The 24420-nt window shown below is 45.5% G+C and overlaps 1 protein-coding gene across 2 annotated transcripts; it reads right to left on the bottom strand.

Annotated features, from left to right (window-relative positions):
• Window positions 1-531: 531 nt before the first annotated feature.
• sod2 (superoxide dismutase 2, mitochondrial) lies at window positions 532-24291 on the bottom strand. Of its 2 annotated transcripts, none has more exons than XM_068044738.1 (5): window positions 24195-24291; window positions 23893-24095; window positions 16224-16361; window positions 4576-4755; window positions 532-941 (listed from the first exon to the last, which is right to left on the bottom strand). In XM_068044738.1, exons 2-5 carry the CDS (start codon window positions 23978-23980, stop codon window positions 796-798), a joined length of 552 nt encoding a protein of 183 aa, XP_067900839.1. In that variant the 5' UTR covers window positions 23981-24095; window positions 24195-24291; the 3' UTR covers window positions 532-795. The 2 variants fall into 2 exon arrangements, with proteins under 2 accessions (XP_067900839.1, XP_067900840.1); XM_068044739.1 differs by having other exon boundaries at window positions 16245-16361; window positions 24195-24289.
• Window positions 24292-24420: the final 129 nt, after the last annotated feature.

Consider the following 24420-nt stretch of genomic DNA (forward strand, 5'->3'; position numbering starts at 1 on the left):
GCCAAATTCAATTATATTTTAATGAGACATTCACTAAAACAGTTTGAAATGAGCATTACCATGTAAGATGGACAACATACTTGACTTTTGATATTTCTCCCACCCTTTAGTCCTACTTTATTGGGATCAATTATATTCCAATTCATTTTCCCTTGTTTCTATTCGATGGTCTCAATAGTTCGTTGAAGCTTGTATTTTTCCCTTTCCTTGGCACTCTAAACAATCGAGTAAAATATTTCATTCTTTCTCTTTGCTTGATTCAAACCCGTATCCCAGCAGTAAAAGGACAGCATTGTTAAGCACTAATGGCACCCAATCCTCACTAATTTTTTATTTTATAAAATTCAACTACAGGGAAGCACACTAACTGTTTAATCCCAATTTTCACTATAGTTCTCTGTAGGCACATCACACTAGCAAACAAGGATATTTTCAAAATACCCGTTACAAAAATGAATTTGTTTATAACTGACCATGCATTTGAGGGAACTTATTTCAGCACTACAGCCAGTGGCTAACAGAAAAAAAAACTAAATTTACAATTTTTTATTAGCGTGGGATTGTACAACACAAGTTCTTCAGAACCATAAGCATTTCAGAATGAAAGTAGTTGCCACATGTTTAGACAGGTTTTTTAAAAATTCAAAATGATACTTGCTGGATGCTTTCAAAGATTTAATGCTTTAAACATGGCCCTAAAAGCTGCAAACTGTTTCACAAATGTTATTGAAGAACATTTTAAAACAGCAATGGCAGGGTTCTGTTGGCTGCCTTGAATTCCAGCATGAATATTACTCATTTCATGGCAGCTTTGAGTCTCTCGCCTACATTCTCCCAGTTGATAACATTCCAGATAGCTTTTAGATAGTCGCCCCGGACATTCTTGTACTGCAGGTAGTAGGCGTGCTCCCACACATCTATTCCAAGAAGGGGAATTAGACCTGAAACATGTGACATGTTGGCTTTAGTGAGTCTACTCAAGGAACTTTGCATCAAACAATATGAGTTTTAACAATTTTACACATAAGCGTAGACAGAAACACAAACATCACTGAATAAGTATTTGAAAAAATGTAAAAGACAAACAGGATTTTTTTTCGTTCATGGGATGCGAGCATCCCTGGCAAAGCCAGCATTTATTGCCCATCCCTAATTGCTCTTGAGAAGGTGATGCTGAGCTGCCTTCTTCAATCAATGCAGTCCATCTTGTGTTGGTACACCCAAAGTGCTGTTAGGAAGGGAGTTTCAGGTTTCTGACCCAGTGACAGTGAAGGAATGGCAATATAGTTCCAAGTCAGGATGGTGTGACTTGGAGGGGAACCTGCAGGTGATGGTGTTTCCATGCATTTGCTGCCCTTGTTCTTCTAGGTGGTAGAAGTCACGGGTTTGCAACGTGCTTTAGAAACAGGCTTGACAAGTTGCAATATTGCATCTTGTATATGGTACATACTGCTGCCAGTGTGCGCTGATGTTGGAGGGAGGGAATTTTTAAGGTGGTGGATGGGGCACCAATCAAGTGGGCTGCTTTGTCCTGGATGGTGTCGAGCTTCTTGAGCTGCACACATCCAGGCAAGTGGAGAGTATTCCATCACACTCCTGACTTGTGCCTTGTAGATGGTGGACAGGTGGTGAGTTACTCGCCGCAGAATTCCCAGCCTCTGACTTGCTCTTGTAACCACAATATTTATATGGCTGGTCTAGTTCAGTTTCTGTTCAATGACAACCCCAGGATGTTGATGGTAGGGGATTCAGCAATGGTAATGCCATTGAATGTCAAGGGGAGATAACTGGTTCCCTCTTGTTGGAGATGGTCAAAGCCTGGCACTTGTGTGAGGCGAATGTTACTTGCTACTTATCAGCAGCCCATGGATGTCGTCCAGGTCTTGCTGCATGCGGACATGGACTGCTTCAGTATCTGAGTCATCGCAAATGGTACTGAACACTGTACAATCATCAGCGAACATCCCCATTTCTGACCTTATGATGGAGGGAATGTCATTGAAGAAGCAGCTGAAGATGTTTGGGCCTAGGACGCCACCCTAAGGAATTCCTGGAACAGTGTCCTGGGGGATAGATATTTAGCCTCCAACAACCACAACCATCATCCTTTGTACTAGGTATGACTCCAACCAGTGGAGAGTTTTTCTCCTGATTCCCATCGACTTCAATTTTGCTAGGGCTCCTTGAGCCACACTCAATCAAATGCTGCCTTGAAGGCAAGGGCTGTCCAGGTTGAAGAAGGACATTGGACTCAACAGCCTCCCTTCTGTACTGTAATTTCCAATGAAACACTCATTTTCCGTTTCATCAGGACTGTATATTATAGCATAATAATAAAAGCAGAATACTGCGGATGCTGGAAATCTGAAACAAAAACAAGAAATGCTGGATTCACTCAGCAGGTCTGGCAGCATCTGTGGAAAGAGAAGCAGAGTTAACGTTTCGGGTCAGTGACCCTTCTTCGGAACTGACAAATATTAGAAAAGTCACAGATTATAAACAAGTGAGGTGGGGGTTGGGCAAGAGATAACAAAGGAGAAGGTGCAGATTGGACCAGGCCACATAGCTGACCAAAAGGTCACGGAGCAAAGGCAAACAATATGTTAATGGTGTGTTGAAAGACAAAGCATTAGTACAGAATAGGTGTGAATAGACTGAATATTGAACATCAGCAAGTGCAAACCTGAAGAAAAACCTGAAAAAAACAGTGGGTAAGCAAACTGAACAAACCAAGATGAAATGAAATAAATGCAAAAAAAGATTGTAAAAAATGTAAAAAGGAATGCAAAAAAAAGGGAAGAAAAAATAACTAAAAATGAAAGTAAAATGGGGGGCTGTCATGCTCTGAAATTATTGAACTCAATGTTCAGTCCGGCAGGCTGTAGTGTGCCTAATCGGTAGATGAGATGCTGTTCCTCGAGCTTGCGTTGATGTTCACTGGAACACTGCAGCAATCCCAGGACAGAGATGTGAGCATGAGAGCAGGGGGGAGTGTTGAAATGGCAAGCAACCGGAAGCTCAGGGTCCTGCTTGCGGACTGAGTGGAGATGTTCCGCAAAGCGGTCACCCAGTCTGCGCTTGGTCTCCCCAATGTAGAGGAGACCACACTGTGAGCAGCGAATACAGTATACTACATTGAAAGAAGTACAAGTAAATCGCTGCTTCACCTGAAAGGAGTGTTTGGGGCCTGGGATAGTGAGGGGAGAGGAGGTAAATGGGCAGGTATTACACCTCCTGCGATTGCAAGGGAAGGTGCCCTGGGACGGGGACGAGGTGGTGGGGGTAATGGAGGAGTGGACCAGGGTGTCGCGGAGGGAACAATCCCTTCGGAATGCTGACAGGGGAAGGGAGGGGAAGATGCGACCGGTAGTGGCATCACGCTGGAGGTGGCGAAAATGGCGGAGGATGATCCTTTGGATATGGAGGCTGGTGGGATGAAAAGTGAGGACAAGGGGAACCCTGTCACGGTTCTGGGAGGGAGGGGAAGGGGTGAGGGTAGAGATGCGGGGAATGGGTCGGACACGGTTGAGGGCCCTGTCAACCACAGTGGGGGGAAATCCTCGGTTGAGGAAAAAGGAGGTCATATCAGAAGCACCGTCATGGAAGGTAGCATCATCAGAGCAGATGCGTCGGAGACAGAGAAACTGGGAGAATGGAATGGAGTCCTTACAGGAGGTAGGGTGTGAAGAAGTGTAGTCGAGGTAGCTGTGGGAGTCAGTGGGCTTATAATGGATATTGGTAGACAACCTATCCCCAGCGATGGAGACAGAGAAGTCGAGGAAGGGAAGGGAAGTGTCAGAGATGGACCATGTAAAGGTGAGAGAAGGGTGGAAATTGGAAGCAAAGTTGATAAAGTTTTCTAGTTCGGGGCGGGAGCAGGAAACGGCACCGATACAGTCATCAATGTACCGGAAAAAGAGTTGGGGGAGGGGGCCTGAGTAGGACTGGAACAAAGAATGCTCGACATATCCCACAAAAAGACAGGCATAACTAGGATATTATAGCCTTTTGTTTTCCACTGCTAGAAATACTGACAGTATCATTAGAAATAAACTAGGATAAACTATGGATGCCAGTGATAACAAAGGTTATTACCTTTTTTCTATTTTCTATGTTCTTTTTAACCTGTCAGTAACCACAAACCAGGAGGACAAAAATATCAGTTGCACCCAGTCAGTGCAATATAAAATGGGTAGGAATATGTTGAAATATGCTACCATTTCAGAAAGACCACATATGTAGAGTGTCTTTTTGATAATCTGATCACAGTAATTACAAATTTCTTCATACAAAATTGCAGAACCAATGGATTTGTCATCTCACAATCTGGAGACTTTAAAGAGTTCTGAAATCTTTCCATGACACTATGAAAAAGGTGGGATGGGTGAGGGTTTGTAAAGCTTCAGCTAAAACAAGAGAAGACAATCAGAGTCTAACCAAATTTAGAGATGGTCAGAATTTACCAGTAAAGTTAAATGATCATGGAATATAGAACAGCTAGTTACTATTTTGGACCATGTGCACTAATCCATGAGATCGGGAAAATGAAGATAAAAACAAAAAAGAATGACTAACCAGTTGTTCCTTGCAGCGGGTCCTGATTGGAAGCAGCAGCAAGCTGTAGCCTTCCTGAATCCTTGCTGTAACCCAGCCATCCCCATCCTGAGCCTTGAACACCTACTGAGATTGCAGACATCTTCTCCTTAAACTTCTCAAAGGAACCAAAGTCCCGTTTGATAGCTTCCATTAACTCTCCTAAATATAACAAAATACACAATGTAGTTAAGAAGCATTCACCAACCCAACCAATTTTTTTTTTATTACTTGTTTCATGGGATGTGGGCGTCACTGGCAACGCCAGCATTTGTTGTCCATCCCTAATTGCCCTTGAGAAGATGGTGATGCCTTCTTGAACCGCTACAGTCCATCTGGCGTGGGTACACCCACAGTGTTGTGCGGGAGGGAGTTCCCCAATTTTGATCCGGCAACAGTGAAGGAACGGTGATATAGTTCCAAGTCAGGATGGCGTGCGACATGGAGGGGAACTTGCAGGTGGTGGTGTTCCTACACGTTTACTGCCCTGGCCCTACTAGGTGGAAGAGGTCGTTGGTTTGGAAGGTGCTGTCGAAGGAGGAATGGTGAATTGCTGCATGGTGAGTGCATCTTGTATATGGAACACACTGCTGCCACTGCATGTCGATGGTGGAGGGAGTGAATCATTAAGGTGGTTGACAGAGTGTCGATCAAGTGGGTTGCTTTGTCCTGGATGACGTTGAGCTTCCTGAGTGTTCTCAGAGCCGCACTCATCCAGGCAAGTGGAGAATTCTATCACACTCCTGACTTGTGTCTTGTAGATGGACAGGCTTTGGGGAGTCAGGAGGTGGATTACTCACTACAGAATTCCTAGGCTCTGACCTGCTCTTGCAGCCACAGCATTTATGCGGCTGGTCCAGTTCAGTTTCTGATCAATAGTAACCCCCAGGATGTTGCTGGTTGGGTATTCAGCGATGGTAATGCCGTTAAATGTCAAGGGGAGATGGCTAGATTCTCTCTTGTTGGAGATGGTCATTGCCTGGCACTTGTGTGGAGCAAATGTTACTTGCCACTTATAAGCTCAAGCCCGAATATTGTCCAGGTCTTGCTGCCTATGGACACGGACTGGTTTCTGTATCTGAGGAGTTGTGAATGATATTGAACATCCCCACTTCTGATCTTACTATGGAGGGAAGGTCATTGATGAATCAGCTGAAGATGGTTGGGCGTACAACACTACCCTGAGGAACTCCTACAGTCCTGGGGATGAGATAATTTACCTCCAAGAACCACAACCATCTTCCTTTGCGCTAGATAGGACCCAACCAGTGGAGAATTTTCCCATGATTTCCATTGACTTCAATTTGGCTAGGGTTCCTTGATGCCACACTCAGTCAAATGCAGCCTTGATATCAAATACTCTCTCATGAAACAGATTCAAGACCATATCCTACCAGTTAAAGAACATGAATATTTTAAATGTTTTAGGCATTACAAAAGTAGGTTTAATGAGTACATTTTGACCCATTGTCTCATAGCAAGTTACTTTGAGACTGAGCCATCATCAGCACCAGAAACCACAGGTTACTGGACGTATGCACTGGAACCAAATTAGATTAATAACTCACTGGTCATCAAAAAACTTATTTGTTCACCCTTGCTAATCTACTGAGAAGTGCTCCCCATTCCGTCTGCTCAAATTAGCTAAATTCCATCTCAAGTAAATACAACAGTTGACAGCTCATGTCTCATCAGTTCTTCCAACCTGCTGCTGCCACTCCCTAGCTAAATCTCAATAATCTGTGGGCATCTAGATACTGGACAAGCCCATACCCATGAACCTGTTCCCCAGGCTGAAGCACAGCTGAGCTTAACTTCAGCGACACTGTCACTGAGAAGATGGGCAAAGATAGGGAATAATCACAGCTGCAGGATCTGCATAATTGACTATGTACCCCACATAATTCCAGACAGCAACTGTGCAATTGGATTCTCACTTTCCATTCCAAAAAAATTGGCTAACCCCAGAAAATGGGCATGGGTATAGAGGTGTGCAATGAACCTGCACCCATGCATTGCACATTAAATTAATGCTGCCTGGTTATATATATTCATGCAGCCAATGCTTATGCACGTCAGCAGGGTGCCCAATACTGTGAGTGGGCAAATACATGGCAGATGCAGTATAATGTGGATAAATGTGAGGTTATCCGCTTTGGTGGCAAAAACCGAAAGGCAGATTATCTGAACAGCGATAGATTGGGAAAGGGGGAGGTGCAGCGAGACCTGGGTGTCCTCGTGCACCAGTGACTGAAAGTAAGCATGCAGGTGCAGCAGACAGTTAAGAAGGCAAATGGTATGTTGGCTTTCATAGCGAGAGGATTAGAGTACAGGAGCAAGGATGTCTTGTTGCAATTATCCTAGGCCTTGATGAGACCACATCTGGAGTATTGTGTGCAGTTTTGGTTTCCTTATCAGAGGAAGGATGTTCTTGCTATAGAGGGAGTGCAGCGAAGGTTAACCAGACTGATTCCTAGGATGGCAGGACCTACGTATGAAGAGAGATTGGGTCGATTAGGCTTGTATTTGCTAGAGTTTAAAAGAATGAGAGGGGATCTCATAGAAGCCTACAAAATTCTAACAGGACTGGACAGACTAGATGCAGGAAGGATGTTCCTGATGGCAGGGGAGTCCAGGACCAGGGGTCACAGTCTAAGGATAAGGGGTAAGCCATTTAGGACTGAGATGAGAAGAGATTTCTTCACCCAGAGAGCGGTGAGCCTGTGGAATTCTCTCCCACAGAAAGCAGTTGAGGCCAAATTATTAAATATATTCAATAAAGAGTTAGATTTGGTTCTTAGGGCTAATGGGATCAAGGGATATGGGGCGAAAGTGGGAACAGGTTACTGTGTTTGGACGATCAGCCACGATCGTATTGAATGGTGGTGCAGGCTCGAAGGGCCGAATGGCCTACTCCTGCTCCTATTTTTCTACGTTTCTATGTTTTCTAATTTTAAAGTTGCCAGCTTCATCATTTCTCAATAGTGCTGAGTCACCTTGAAATCATGTTGACTTTAATGCAGCTTCTCTCACTACCAGTGCAATCTGCATAAAATATAATTTGTAAATATAAATCATGTACACACACTGTGTTTTGAGGTTGATTTAAAAAAACAATGGTATGCCACCTGTATCTGCAGATGTTACATGAAAGAAAATAAATGGAACTGCCCGAGTAAAACTAGCATGTTAAGTTTTCACGATTACCAAGAGATGGAACTCCACAGCCTAGTTGTAAGAGTCTTAAAACATACCTCCTTTCATAATTCCTTTGAAAATGTTGAGTTGAAACAGTGCTCAGATGTGTAGAAACTGTACGCCAAACCGATCTATATCCTGCTGTATCCTCTGACAATCCTCATCACTGTCCGCAACTCCACCAACCTTTGTGTCGTCCGCAAACTTACTAATCAGACCAGCTACATTTTCCTCCAAATCATTTATATATCCTACAAACAGCAACGGTCCCAGCACTGATCCCTGCGGAACACCACTAGTCACATCCCTCCATTCAGAAAAGCACCCTTCCACTGCTACACTCTGTCTTCTATGACCAAGCCAGTTCTTTTTTTTAAAAAAAAGTTTAGTTTAGTTTAGAGATACAGCACTGAAACAGGCCCTTCAGCCCACCGAGTCTGTGCCGACCATCAACCACCCATTTATACTAATCCTACACTAATCCCATATTCCTACCACCTGTCCCTATATTTCCCTACCACCTACCTATACTAGGGGCAATTTATTATGGCCAATTTACCTACAAACCTGCAAGTCTTTTGGCTTGTGGGAGGAAACAGGAGCACCCGGAGGAAACCCACGCAGACACAGGGAGAACTTGCAAACTCCACACAGGCAGTACCCAGAATCGAACCCGGGTCCTTAGAACTGTGAGGCTGCAGTGCTAACCACTGCGCCACTGTGCCGCCCATCTTGCCAGCTCCCCTCTGATCCCGTGTGACTTCACCTTTTGTACCAGTCTGCCATGAGGGACCTTGTCAAAGGCTTTACTAAAGTCCATATAGATAACATCCATTGCCCTTCCTTCATCAATCATCTTCGTCACTTCCTCAAAAAACTCAATCAAATTAGTAAGACACGACCTCCCCTTCACAAAACCATGCTGTCTCTCGCTAATAAGATAGTTTGTTTCCAAATGGGAGTAAATCCTGTCCCGAAGAATCCTCTCTAATAATTTCCCTACCACTGACGTAAGGCTCACTGGCCTATAATTTCCTGGATTATCCTTGCTACCCTTCTTAAACAAAGGAACAACATTTGCTATACCTGTAGCCAACAAGGATGCAAAGATTTCTGTCAAGGCCCCAGCAATTTCTTCCCTTGCCTCCCTCAGTATTCTGGGGTAGATCCCATCAGGCCCTGGGGAATTATCTACTTTAATGCTTTGCAAGACACCCAACACCTCCTCCTTTTTGATAGTGAGATGACTGAGACTATCGACACTCCTTTCCCTAGGCTCATTATCCACCAAGTCCTTCTCTTTGGTGAATACTGATGCAAAGTACTCATTTAGTACCTCGCCCATTTCCTCCGGCTCCACACATAGATTCCCTTCTCTGTCAAAAAAGGGCAAACCCTTTCCCTAGTTACCCTCTTGCTCTTTATATACGTATAAAAAGCCTTGGGATTTTCCTTAATCTGTTTGCCAGTGACTTTTCATGACCCCTTTTAGCCCTCCAGACTCCTTGCTTAAGTTCCTTCCTACTGTCTTTATATTCCTCAAGGGAATGTTCCAAGCCTTCCAGCCCTTACGAATGCTTCCTTTTTCTTTTTGACTAGGCTCACAATATCCCGCGTTATCCAAGGTTCCCGAAACTTGCCAAACTTATCCTTCTTCCTCACAGGAACGTGCTGGTCCTGGATTCTAATCAACTGACGTTTGAAAGACTCCCACGTGTCAGATGTTGATTTACCCTCAAACAGCCCCCCCAATCTAAGAAGAAAAAGCAACATGAAAAACTTTTTCACACAGCGAGTGGTTAAGGTCTGAAATGCGTTGCCTGAGAGTGTGGTGGAGGCAGGTTCAATCGAACCATTCATAAAGGGAATTAGACTGTTATATGAAAAGGAAGAATGTGCAAGGTTATGGGGAGAAGGCAGGGGAATGGCACTAGGTGAATTGCTCATTTGAAGAGCCGATGAAGACACGAGGGGCTGAATGGCCTCCTTCTACGCTGTAACAATTCTGTGATACACAACATCAACTGCATCAACCCTCTCTATTACCTCATCAAAAAGTTCAATTAAGTTAAGAGAATCACGATTTGCCTTTAACAAATCCATTCAGGTTTTCCTTAATTAATTTACACTTGCCCCAGTGACTGTCAATTTTGTCTCGGATTATGGTCTCGAAAAGCTTTCCCACCACTAAGGTTAAATTGACCGGCCTGCAGTTGCAAGATTTATCCTTACACCTCGTTTTGAACAAGGGTGTAACATTTGCAATTCTCCAGTCCTCTGGCACATATGAACATATGACCACCCCTGTATCAAGAGGATTGGAAAACTATGGCCAGTGCTTCTGCAATTTCTACCCTTACTTCCTTTAGCATCCTCGGATGCACCCCATCTGGTCCTAGTGACTTAACGTGCAATACAGACAGCCCAATACCCTATTTTTATCAATTTTCACCCATCCAGTGTCTCAACTACCTCCTCTTTCACTATGGCTTTGATAGCATCTTCTTCCTTAGTAAAGACAAATAAAGAATCAAAAGTACCTTTTTAATTCGTTCTTGCAATGTGAGTGTCATTAGCAAGGCCAGCATTTATTGCCTATCCTTAATAGCCCTTGAAACTGAGTGGCTTACTGTGCCATTTTGGAGGGCAGCTAAGAGTCAACCACATCGCTGTGGATCTGGAGTCACCTGTAGGCCAGATGTGCAAGGATGGCAGATTTCTTCCCCTAATGGACATTTGAGAGTCAGATAGGGTTTTACGACAATTTGTTTTGTGATCATCTTGACAAATATATGAATAGGAAGGGAATAGAGGGATATGGGCCCCGGAAGTGCAGAAGGTGTTAGTTTCGGCAGGCATCAAGATCGGCGCAGGTTTGGAGGGCCGAATGGCCTGTTCCTGTGCTGTGCTGTTCTTTGATCATTATTAAGGAGACTAGTATTTCATTCCAGACATATTAATTAATTGAATTTAAATTCCCCCAGCTGCCGTGGTGGGATTTGAACACACGTCCCCAGGCCATTAGTCTGGGCCCATTTAGTATCTCAGCAATGCCCTCTGCCTCTATGTGCAGATCTCCTTTTTGGTCGCTAATCGCACCCCCCCACCCCCTCCCACCTCTTACTACCCTTTCACTATTTATATGCCGATACAGGACTTTTGGATTTCCTTTTTATATGTTAGCTGCCAGTCTCTTTTCTCTCACTCAAATAAAATAAAAACAGAATTACTGGAAACACTCAGCAGGTCGAGCAGCATCTGTGGAGAAAGCAGCACAGTTAACGTTTCAGGTCTGTGACCTTTCATCAGAACTGGCAAAGGTTAGAAAAGAATTAGGTTTGAAGGAAGTGAAGATGGGGGGTGGGGTTTGGTGGGGAACAGAACAAAAGGGAAGGTGTGTGACAGGACAGAGGGCAGGAGAGATTAAATAAAGCTGTTAAGGGATAAAGGCAAAGAGTGTTAGTGCTTGTGGTGAAAGACAAAGCATTCGTCCAGAGTGTGTGTTAATCGCAGAGTAAAGAGCAGTTCTATCCAAAAGCACAAACATGAAAAACAAGCACAAGGATAAAAAATACAACAGAAAAAAAAAGCCAGTCATGCTCTGAAATTGTTGAACTCAATGTTGAGTCTGCAAGGTTGTAGAGTGCCTAATTGAAAGATCAGGTGCTGCTCCTCGAGCTTGCGTTGATGTTCACTGGAACACTGCAGCAGACCAAGGACAGAAATGTGGGCATGAGAGCAAGGGAAGAGGTGTTGAAATGGCAAGCAAACGGAAATCCAGGGTCATGCTTTCCGACTGAGCGCAGGTGTTCCACAAAGCGGTCACCCAATTTACGTTAGGTCTCCCCAATGTAGAGGCGACTGCATTGTGAGCAGCGAATACAACATACTGAATTGAAGGAAGTACAAGTAAATCACTGCTTCACCTGGAAGGAGTGTTTGGGGCCTTGGATGGTGAGGAGAGGAGATAAAAGGGCAGAGATTACACCTCCTGCGATTGCATGGGAAGGTGCCGTGGGAAGGGGGCGAGGTGTCAGGGGTGATGGAGGAGTGGACCAAGGTGTCGCAGAGCAAACAATCCCTTCGGAATGCTGACAGGAGAGGGGAAGGGAAGATGTATTTGGTGGTGGCATCACACTGGAGGGGCGGAAATGGCAGAGGCTGTAGGTGGAAATTGAGGACAAGGGGAACCCTGTCGCAGTTCTGAGAGGGAGGGGAAGGGGTGAGGATAGAAGTGCGGGAAATGGGTCGGACACAGTTGAGGACCAGGTCAACCTCAGTGGGGTGGGTGGGGGGGCATCCTCGATTGAGGAAAAAGGAAGACATATCAGAAGCACTGTTGTGGAAAGTTGCGTCATCAGAACAGATAGAACATAGAACAGTACAGGCCCTTCGGCCCACGATCTTATGCCGAACCTTTAACCTACTCTAAGATCAAACTAACTACCTACCCTTCATTCTACTATCATCCATGTACCAAGAGTCACTTAAATGTCCCTAATGTATCTGCTTCTACTACCACCGCTGGCAGCGCATTCCACGCACCCACCACTCTGTGTAAAGAACCTACCTCTGATATCTCCCCGAAACCTTCCTCCAATCACCTTAAAATTATGCCCCCTGGTGATAGCCCTTTCCACCCTGGGAAAAAGTCTCTGGCTATCCACTCTATCTATGCCTCTCATCATCTCGTACCCCTCTATCAAGTCACCTCTCATCCTTCTTCGCTCCAATGAGAAAAGCCCTTGCTCCCTCAATCTTTCTTCGTAAGAGACGCCCTCCAGTCCAGGCAGCATCCTGGTAAATCTCCTCTGCACCCTCTCTAAAGCTTCCACATCCTTCCTATAATGAGGCAACCAGAACTGAACACAATATTCCAAGTGTGGTCGAACCAGGGCCTTATAGAACTGCAGCATAACCTCGCGGCTCTTAAACTCAATCCCCGTTAATGAAAGCCAACACACCATACGCCTTCTTAACAACCCTATCAACTTGGGTGGCAACTTTGAGCGATCTATGGACATGGACCCCAAGATCCCTCTGTTCCTCCACACTACCAAGAATCCTGTCTTTAAGCCTGTATTCTGCATTCAAATTCGACCTTCCAAAATGAATCACTTCACACTTTTCCAGGTTGAACTCCATCTGCCACTTTTCAGCCCAGCTCTGCATCCTGTCAATGTCCCGTTGCAACCTACAACAGCCTTCCACACTATCCACAACTCCAGCAACCTTTGTGTCATCGGCAAACTTGCTAACCCAGCCTTCCACTTCCTCATCCAAGTCATTTATAAAAATCACAAAGAGCAGAGGTCCCAGAACAGATCCCTGCGGAACACCACTGGTCACCAAGCTCCATGCTGAATACTTTCCTACTACCACCCTCTGTCTTCTATGGGCCAGCCAATTTTGTATCCAGACAGCCAACTTTCCCTGTATCCCATGCCTCCTCACTTTCTGAATAAGCCTACCATGGGGAACCTTATCAAACGCCTTGCTAAAATCCATATACACCACATCCACTGCTCTTCCTTCATCAATGTGTTTTGTCACATCTTCAAAGAATTCAATAAGGCTTGTGAGGCATGACCTGCCCCTCACAAAGCCATGCTGACTGTCTCTAATCAAACTATGCTTTTCCAAATAATCATAAATCCTGTCTCTCAGAATCCTCTCCAATAATTTGCCCACTACCGACGTAAGACTGACTGGTCTATAATTCCCAGGGTTATCTCTATTCCCTTTCTTGAACAAGGGAACAACATTTTCCACCCTCCAATCATCCGGTACTACTCCAGTGGACAGTGAGGACGCAAAGATCATCGCCAAAGGCGCAGCAATCTCTTCCCTCGCTTCCCGCAATATCCTTGGGTATATCCCATCTGGCCCCGGGGACTTATCTGTCCTCATATCATTCAAAATTATCCTCGTGTTACCTATATTAAAATATGGCCAACAGTTTCACTTAGGATTAGGAATGGAAAAGAATCACATTACACATAATTACTTCAATATCTCCAGACATGGCAACAGATAACTCCTGTCTTGCCTGCCTCTTGGCATTAGTTACCACTCACCCAAGAGATCACTACAACAGTATGCATCTAAAGCACAGTTAAGCTAACTATGCAAAGTTTCAAGTTGTACAGCACTAAGTTAATGTACTTTAATAAATATTGACTCTAATCCAAAGAACAAGTTTTAAACTCTAACACAAAAACAAGAAATGCTGGATTCACTCAGCAGGTCTGGCAGCATCTGTGGAAAGAGAAGCAGAGTTAACGTTTCGGGTCAGTGACCCTTCTTCGGAACTGACAAATATTAGAAAAGTCACAGATTATAAACAAGTGAGGTGGGGGTTGGGCAAGAGATAACAAAGGAGAAGGTGCAGATTGGACCAGGCCACATAGCTGACCAAAAGGTCACGGAGCAAAGGCAAACAATATGTTAATGGTGTGTTGAAAGACAAAGCATTAGTACAGAATAGGTGTGAATATACTGAATATTGAACATCAGCAAGTGCAAACCTGAAGAAAAACAACCTGAAAAAAACAGTGGGTAAGCAAACTGAACAAACTAAGATGAAATGAAATAAATGCAAAAAAAAGATTGTAAAAAATGTAAAAAGGAATGCAAAAAAAAAAAAGAAAAAATAACTAAAAATGAAAGTAAAGTGGGGGGCTGTCATGCTCTGAAATTATTGAACTCAATGTTCAGTCCGGCAGGCTGTAGTGTGCCTAATCGGTAGATGAGATGCTGTTCCTCGAGCTTGCGTTGATGTTCACTGGAACACTGCAGCAATCCCAGGACAGAGATGTGAGCAGGGGGGAGTGTTGAAATGGCAAGCAACCGGAAGCTCAGGGTCCTGCTTGCGGACTGAGTGGAGATGTTCCGCAAAGCGGTCACCCAGTCTGCGCTTGGTCTCCCCAATGTAGAGGAGACCACACTGTGAGCAGCGAATACAGTATACTACATTGAAAGAAGTACAAGTAAATCGCTGCTTCACCTGAAAGGAGTGCTTGGGGCCTGGGATAGTGAGGAGAGAGGAGGTAAATGGGCAGGTATTACACCTCCTGCGATTGCAAGGGAAGGTGCCCTGGGACGGGGACGAGGTGGTGGGGGTAATGGAGGAGAGGACCAGGGTGTCGCGGAGGGAACGATCCCTTCGGAATGCTGACAGGGGAAGGGAGGGGAAGATGCGACTGGTAGTGGCATCACGCTGGAGGTGGCGAAAATGGCGGAGGATGATCCTTTGGATATGGAGGCTGGTGGGATGAAAAGTGAGGACAAGGGGAACCCTGTCACGGTTCTGGGAGGGAGGGGAAGGGGTGAGGGTAGAGGTGCGGGGAATGGGTCGGACACGGTTGAGGGCCCTGTCAACCACAGTGGGGGGAAATCCTCGGTTGAGGAAAAAGGAGGTCATATCAGAAGCACCGTCATGGAAGGTAGCATCATCAGAGCAGATGCGTCGGAGACGGAGAAACTGGGAGAATGGAATGGAGTCCTTACAGGAGGTAGGGTGTGAAGAAGTGTAGTCGAGGTAGCTGTGGGAGTCAGTGGGCTTATAATGGATATTGGTAGACAACCTATCCCCAGAGATGGAGACAGAGAAGTCGAGGAAGGGAAGGGAAGTGTCAGAGATGGACCATGTAAAGGTGAGAGAAGGGTGGAAATTGGAAGCAAAGTTGATAAAGTTTTCTAGTTCGGGGCGGGAGCAGGAAACGGCACCGATACAGTCATCAATGTACCGGAAAAAGAGTTGGGGGAGGGGGCCTGAGTAGGACTGGAACAAAGAATGCTCGACATATCCCACAAAAAGACAGGCATAACTAGGACCCATGCGGGTACCCATAGCGACACCTTTTACTTGAAGGAAATGCATGGAGTTGAAGGAGAAGTTGTTCAATGTGAGAACAAGTTCAGCCAGGCGGAGGAGGGTGTTGGTGGATGGGGACTGGTTGGGCCTCTGTTCCAGGAAGAAGCGGAGAGCCCTCAAACCATCCTGGTGGGGGATGGAGGTGTAGAGCGATTGGACGTCCATAGTGAAGAGGAGGCGGTTGGGACCAGGAAACTGGAAATTGTCAAAATGACGTAGGGCGTCAGAAGAGGCACGGATGTAGGTGGGAAGAGACTGGACCAGCGGAGAAGTTTTAAACTCTAGGTCATTTATGATGTTCTAAATGTTTTGCATTATCCCAGGGTACAAGTATACCAAAAGGGAAAAAGAGCTTTGCAGCGAAACAAGTTTTGAACTCCACAAATATATAACGCATCTGTAACTAAGACATCAATCTCAGCAATTTTATATCAGAGAAAAGCTGTCTTGCATTGCTTCTAGATCATATTTCATACAAGAAAATTAAATTGTGAATTAATATTTTTTGCTGTATTTGGTTGATTTGAACACAAGCATTCCTAATTAAATTACAAACCTTTACATAGTTCAAACCCACCTGTGGGTTCTCCACCGCCATTAGGAGACAGATTGGTCCAGAAAATAGAGTGATTTATATGACCACCACCATTAAATCGCAGTGCTGGCTGCAGAGCAACTTGAGTTGTTACATCACCTGAAATACATGAAATGAACTTTTAAGATCTGCTCATTGTGCAAAAAATTAAATACTTAGGGATAGTGGTAATGTCACTAGACTAGTAACCCAAAGCCCCAGGCTAATGCTCTGGGGACATGGGTTCGAATCCCACCATAGCAGATGGTGGAATCGGAATTCAATTAATAAATCTGGAATTTTAAAAAAAAAGCTAGTCTAGTGTTGACGATGAAAACATTGTCGATTGTTGTAAAAACCCATCTGGTTCACGAATATCCTTTAGGGAAGGAAATCTGCCATCCTTATCTGGTCTGGCCTACATGTGACTCCAGACCCACAGCAATTTGGTTAACTATTAAATGCCCTCTGAAATGGCCTAACAAGCCACTCAGTTGCATCAAACCGCTACAAAGTCTAAGAAAAGAAATGAAACCGGACAGTCCACTCGGCATCGACCCAGGCACTGGAAATGGCAAACGCAGCCCTGTCGACCTTGCAAAGTCCTCCTCACCAACATTTGGGGGCAAAATTGGGAGATCTGTCCCACAGACTAGTCAAGCAACAGAATGACAGTCATACTCCCAGAATCATATCTTGCAGACAATGCCCCAGACGCCACCATCACCATCCCTGGGCATGTCTTGTCCCACCGGCAGGAGAGACCCACCAGAGGTGGCGGCACAGTGGTATACGGTTGGGAGGGAGTTGCCCTGGGAGTACTCTACATTGACTCCAGATCCCGTGAAGTCTCATGGCATTAGGTCAAACATGGGCAAGGAAACCTCCTGCTGATTACCACCTACTGCCCCCCCTTGGCTGATGAATCAGTGCTTCTCCATATTGAACACCAATTGGAAGAAGCACAAGGTAGCAAGGGCACAAAATGTATTCTGGTTGGGGTCTTCAATGTCCATCATCGAGAGTGGCTCACTGCTGGTCGAGTCCTAAAAGGACAGACTGGGTCTGCCGCAGGTGGTGAGGGAACCAACAAGAGGGAAAAACCTACGTGACCTTGTCCTCACCAATCTATCGGTCACAGATGCATCTGTCCATGACAGTATTGGCAGGAGAGACCACCGCACAGTCCTTGTAGAGACACATTCCAGTCTTCACATTGAGGATACCCTCCATTGTGTTGTGTGGCACTATCACCATGCGAAATGGGATAGATTTAAAAACAGATCTAGCAACGCAAAATGAGGCATCCATGAGGCATGTGGGCCATCAGCAGCAGCACTGTATTCAACCACAATCTGTAACCCCATGGCCCAGAATTTCCCCTGCTTCACCATTACCATCAAGCCAGGAAACCAACCCTGGTTCAAAGAAGAGTGCAGGAGGGCATGCCAGGAGCAGCACCAGACATGCCTCAAAATGAGGCATCAACCTGGTGAAACTACAACACAGAACTACTTGCATGCAATAGACAGGGTAAGCGATCCCACAACCAACAGATCAAATCTAAGCTCTGCAGTCCTGCCACATGCAGTCTCGAAAGGTGGAGGACAATTACCAACTGACAGGAGGAGGCGGCTCCACAAAATTCCTATCCTCAACAATGGGAGAGCCCAACACATCAGTGCGAAAGATAAGGCTGAAGCATTTGCATCCATCTTCAACCAGAAGTGGCGAGTGGATGATCCATCTCGGCCTCCTCCTGAGGTCCCCAGCATTACAGATGCTAGTCTTCAGCCAATCAGATTCACTCCACGTGATATCAAGAAATGGCTGAAGGCACTGGATACTACAAAAGGTTATGGGCCTGACAACATTCCTGCAATACTATTGAAGACTTGTGCTCCAGAACTAGCAGCACCCCTAGCCAAGCCGTTCCAGTACAGCTACACAGCAATGTGGAAAATTGCCCAGGTATGTCCCGTGCACAAAAAACAGGACAAATCCAACCCAGCCAATTACCACCCTATCAGTCTACACCTGACGATCAGCAAAAAGTGATGGAAGGTGTCATCGACAGTGCTATCAAGCAGCACTTGCTCCGCAACAACCTGCTCACTGACGCTCAGTTTGGGTTCCGCCAGGGCCACTCAGCTCCTGACCTCATTACAGCCTTGGTCCAAACATGGACAAAAGAGCTGAACTCCAGAGGGGAGGCGAGAGTGACTGCCCTTGACATCAAGGCAGCATTTGACAGAGTAAGGCCGAGCAAAACTGGAGTCAATGGGAAACAGGGGGAAAACTCTCTGCTGGTTGGGGTCATACCTAGCACAAAGGAAGATGGTTGTGGTTGCTGGAGGTCCATCATTTCAGTCCCAAGACATCACTGCAGGAATTCCTCAGGGTTCCAGGCCCAATCATGTCCAGCTGCTTCATCAATGACCTTCCTCCAACACAAGGTCAGAAGTGGGGATAAAAGCAAAATATAGAAGTGGGGATGTTTGCTGATGATTGCACAATGTTCAGGACCATTCGCAACTCCTCAGATACTGAAGCAGCCCATGTCCATATACAGCAAGACCTGGACAACATCCAGGCTTGGGCTGTTAATTGGCAAGTAACATTCACACCACACAAGTGCCAGGCAATGATCATCCCAAACGAGAATTTAACCATCTCCCCTTGACACTCAATGGCATTGCCATTGCTTAAACCCCCACTATCAATATGCTGGGGGTCACGATTGACCAGAAACTGAACTGGAGTAGCCACATAAATACTGTGGCTACAAGAGCAGATCAGAGGCTGGGAATTCTGCAGTAAATAACTCACCTCCTGTCTCCCCAATGCCTGTCCACCATTTACAAGGCACAAGTCAGGAGTGTGATAGAATACTCTCCCACTTGCCTGGATGGGTGCAGCTCCAACAACACTCAAGAAGCTCGACACCATCCAGGACAAAGCAGCCCGCTTGACTGGCACCCCATCCACCACCTTCAACATTCACTTCCTCCACCACAGACGCACAGCAGCAGCAGTGTGTACCATCTACAAGATGCACTGCAGCAACTCACCAAGGCTCCTTTGATAGCACCCTCCAAATCCATGACATTTACCACCTAGAAGGACAATGGGCAGCAGATGCATGGGACCACCAGCTGCAAGTTTCCTTTCAAGCCACACACCATCCTGACTTGCAACTATATCATCGTTCCTTCACTGTCACTGGGTCAAAATCCTGGAACTCCCTTCTTAATAGCACCGTTGGTGTACGTACCTACACCCCCAGGACCGTAGCGGTTCAAGAAGGCAGCTCACCACCACCTTCTCAAAAGAATTAGGGATCGGCAATAAATGCTGACCTTGTCAGTGATGTCCACATCCCACGAACGAATTTTAAAAAATGGAAGCATGTGAGGGCCCTTGAGAGGGTGCAGAGGATATTTACCAGAATGCGCGATGCCAATATCATCACCCTCTATAAAAACAAAGGTGACCACGGTGACTGCAACAACTACCGTGGAATCTCCCTGCTCAGCATAGTGGGGAAAGTCTTCACTCGAGTTGCTTTAAACAGGCTCCAGAAGCTGGCCGAGCGTGTCTACCCTGAGGCACAGCGTGGCTTTCAAGCAGAGAGATCGACCATTGACATGCTGTTCTCCCTTCATCAGCTACAGGAGAAATGCCGCGAACAACAGATGCCCCTCTACATTGCTTTCATTGATCTCACCAAAGCCTTTGACCTAATCAGCAGACATGGTCTCTTAAGACTAGTAAAAAATATCGGATGTCCACCAAAGCCACTAAGTATCATCACCTCATTCCATGAGGATATGAAAGGCACAATTCAGCAGAGCGGCGCCTCATCAGACCCCTTTCCTATCCTGAGTGGCGTGAAACAGGGCTGTGTTCTCGCACCCACACTGTTTGGGATTTTCTTCTCCCTGCTGCTTTCACATGCGTTCAAGTCCTCAGAAGAAGGAATTTTCCTCCACACAAGATCAGGTGGCAGGTTGTTCAACCTTGCCCGTCTAAGAGCGAAGACCAAAGTATGGAAAATCCTCATCAGGGAACTCCGCTTTGCTGATGATGCTGCTTTAACATCTCACACTGAAGAGTGTCTGCAGAGTCTCATCGACAGGTTTGCGGCTGCCTGCAACGAATTTGGCCTAACCATCAGTCTCAAGAAAACGAACATCATGGGACTGGACGTCAGAAATGCTCCATCCATCAATATCGGCGACCACGCTCTGGAAGTGGTTCAAGAGTTCACCTACCTAGGCTCAACTATCATCAGTAACCTGTCTCTAGATGCAGAAATTAACAAGCGCATGGGAAAGGCTTCCTCTGCTATGTCCAGACTGGCCAAGAGAGTGTGGGAAAATGGCGCACCAACACGGAACACAAAAGTCCGAGTGTATCAAGCCTGTGTCCTCAGTACCTTGCTCTACGACAGCGAGGCCTGGACGACATATGTCAGCCAAGAGCAACGTCTCAATTCATTCCATCTTCGCTGCCTCTGGAGAATCCTTGGCATCAGATGGCAGGACCGTATCTCCAACACAGAAGTCCTCGAGGCGGCCAACATCCCCAGCTTATACACCCTACTGAGCTAGCGGCGCTTGAGATGGCTTGGCCATGTGAGCCGCATGGAAGATGGCAGGATCCCCAAGGACACATTGTACAGTGAGCTCGCCACTGGTATCAGACCCACCGGCCATCCATGTCTCCGCTTTAAAGATATCTGCAAACACGACATGAAGTCCTGTGACATTGATCACAAGTCGTGGGAGTCAGTTGCCAGCGATCGCCAGAGCTGACGGGCAGCCATAAAGGCGGGGCTAAAGCGTGGCGAGTAGAAGAGACTTAGTAGTTGGCAGGAAAAAAGACAGAAGCGCAAGGGGAGAGCCAACTGTATAACAGCACCGACAACCAATTTTTCCTGCAGCACCTGTGGAAGAGTCTGTCACTGTAGTATTGGCCTTCATAGCCACTCCAGACACTGCTCCACAAACCACGGACCACCTCCAGGTGCTTATCCGTTCTCTCCCGAGATAAGGAGGCCAAAGAAGAAGGTTCCAGCGATGAAGGATAGCAGCTACAAAGTTAGGTTGGAGAAGCTGGGGTTGTTCTCCTTGAAGCAAAGGTGATTGCAGGGAGATTTGATAGAGGTGTACAAGATTCTGACAGGTTTGAAATATGTAAACAAAGAAAAGCTTTTCTCATTAGCTGATTGTACAAGGACTAGAGAAAGACTTTTTTTTCCTGCAGCGAGTGGTAATGACCTGGAACTCGCTGCCTACAAGTGGTGGAAGAAGAGATGATGAATAATTTCAAAAGGAAATTGGCTGGGCACTTGAGGGAATTAGACTTACAGGGCTATGTGGTTAGAGATGGGAGTGCGACTGATTGGAATAAAAGCAAAATACTGCAGATGTTGGAAATTTGAAATAAAAACAGTGCTGGAAATGCTCAGCAGGTCTGGCAGCATCTGTGGAGAGAGAAACAGAATTAACATTTCAGGTCTGAGACCCATGATCATGAAGAAAAGTGACAGACTTGAAATGTTAACGATTTTGCCACAGATGCTGCCAGACCTGCTGACTATTTCCAACACTTTGTTTTTATTATGGGACTGATTGGATAGCTTTGCAGAGAGCCAGCATAGACTTGATGGGCCAAATGGCCTCTTTCTGTGCTGTTGCAACTCTATAATGTTAATCTTTTACCTTTCATTGTTAAGAATGCCGTAGAATATTGTGCCAATTTAGGAAACCTATTCTCAGCAGGATAATGATGCAGAGGCAAAACTTAAAATCCTGAAATCATTTAAGTTTTGAAGAGGATCTCAGCTTAATTATTGAAATAATGACAAGGGGAAGGACAGATTGCAATCCAAGTCTTCAAATAGAATTGAATTTGAACTTTCTGCAATGCAAGGTTTAGGCATGGGGAGGGGGGGGGGGGGGGGAAAAGGAGGAAAAAGACAATTCAAAAGCTGTCAGTTTGCATCTGGGCTCCTGTATGCAAAAAAAGTTGAGCAGAATCCAAAGCTGAGAAATCTGCTGCCTAAACCTACCCTGCATCATAGGCACCAAAAGAGGGACAGGTATGAAGACAAACACAGCATACAGCACAATCCACACGCATTTTAGATCAAAATTTTATACTGGCAATAGGAAAAAAAATACAAATTCCTCACTGGGCATTTTAGTTTTTCTCATTTGGGATCATAGAATCATAGCAAGTTTAAGGCACGAAAAGAGGCCACTTGGCCCATCGTGTCTATGCCAGCCGAAAAACGATCCACCTATTCTAATCCCACCTTCCAGCATTTGGTCCGTAGCCCTGCAGCTTACGGCACTTGAGGTGCATATCCAGACTCCTTTTGAATGAGTTGAGGGTCTCTGCCTCAACTCCCCTTTCAGACAGTGAGTTCCAGACCATCACCACCCTCGGGGTGAAAAAGATTTTCCTCATCTCAAAGAACAAAGAACAGTACAGCACAGGAACAGGCCATTCGGCCCTCCAAGCCTGCACCGATCTTGATGTCTGCCTAAACAAACACCTTCTGCACTTCTGGGGCCCATATCCCTCTATTCCCTTCCTATTCATGTATTTGTCAAGATGTCTCTTAAACGTCGCTATCGTATCTGCTTCCACCACCTCCCCTGGCAGCATGTTCCAGGCACTCACCACCCTGTGTGTAAGAAAACTTGCCTCGCACATCCCCTCTAAACTTTGCCCCTCGCACCTTAAACCTATGTCCCCTAGTAACTGACTCTTCCACCCTGAGAAAAAGCTTCTGACTATCCACTCTGTCCATGCCGCTCATAACTTTGTAAACCTCTATCATGTCGCCCCTCCACCTCCGTTGTTCCAGTGAAAACAATCCGAGTTTTTCCAACCTCTCCTCATAGCTAATGCCCTCCAGACCAGGCAACATCCTGGTAAATCTCCTCTGTACCCTCTCCAAAGCCTCCACGTCCCTCTGGTAGTGTGGCGACCAGAATTGTACGCAATATTTTAAGTGTGACCTAATTAAGGATCTGTACAGCTGCGACATGACTTGCCAATTTTTCTACTCTATGCCCTGACCGATGAAGGCAAGCATGCCATATGCCTTCTTGACTACCTTATCCACCTGCGTTGCCACTTTCAGTGACCTGTGGACCTGTACGCCCAGATCTCTCTGCCTGTCAATACTCCTAAGGGTTCTGCCATTTACTGTATAACTCCCACCTGCATTAGACCTTCCAAAATGCATTACCTCACATTTGTCCGGATTAAACTCCCCTCTAATTTTTCTACCAATCACTTTAAACCTATGCCCCCTCATCACTGACCTCTCTGCTAAGGTGACCCTTCACCTCCACTCTATCCAGGCCCCTCAAATTTTGTACACTTCAATCAGATCTCCCCTCAGCCTTCTCTGTTCCAAGGAGAACCACCCTAGCCTATCAAATCTTTCCTCATAGCTGCATTTTTCCAGTTCTGGCAACATCCTCGTAAAACTGGCGAATATTATAAAGCCCATTATTCCTCTCTTGCCAGCATTTTGGATTTTTTAAAAATCAGCTGATTAATATATAGTTTTTTGTTTAAATCCCAGGTCAGCCACATGAGCTGCATCACAAATCTTGTGCCCACTTACCCTTGGCCAAGGACTCTGCATACTTCTCCTCTACGATATTTAAGTTGTTAACATAGGTTGCATGATGCTTGTTATGGTGCAGCTGCATTATTTCTGCACTGATATGTGGCTCCAATGCACCATAATCATAAGGCAGATCAGGCAGTGTGTGCTTTTGTCTGGAGGCTAAACAACGCAAAACTGGAGAAATGTTGGAGACACATCTGCATGAAAAACAAAAACTATTAGCCAGTGAAATTAAAAATACACATATTCACAAGCATTCGTTAATTTTTTTAATACTTAAAAAGATTTTTCAATACCTTTACTTCCTTAAGTGTCAGAAACATCCATGTGATACAGATATACCCTAGAAATGAGCATCCTTAATATTAGTCCCCCAACGAGCACACACGTCATACGATAATAGCACAGAGCACGTTCCACATTCACACGCAAAATGGCCAAGCAAACTTCAGTGTTAATATATTGTAAATATAATTTCGGTCCAAGCTACCTTTTAGAAAAGACAGGTAAATAATGAGCACA

The sequence above is a fragment of the Heterodontus francisci genome, chromosome 13, assembly GCF_036365525.1.
Source record: "Heterodontus francisci isolate sHetFra1 chromosome 13, sHetFra1.hap1, whole genome shotgun sequence".
Lineage (NCBI taxonomy): Eukaryota > Metazoa > Chordata > Chondrichthyes > Heterodontiformes > Heterodontidae > Heterodontus > Heterodontus francisci.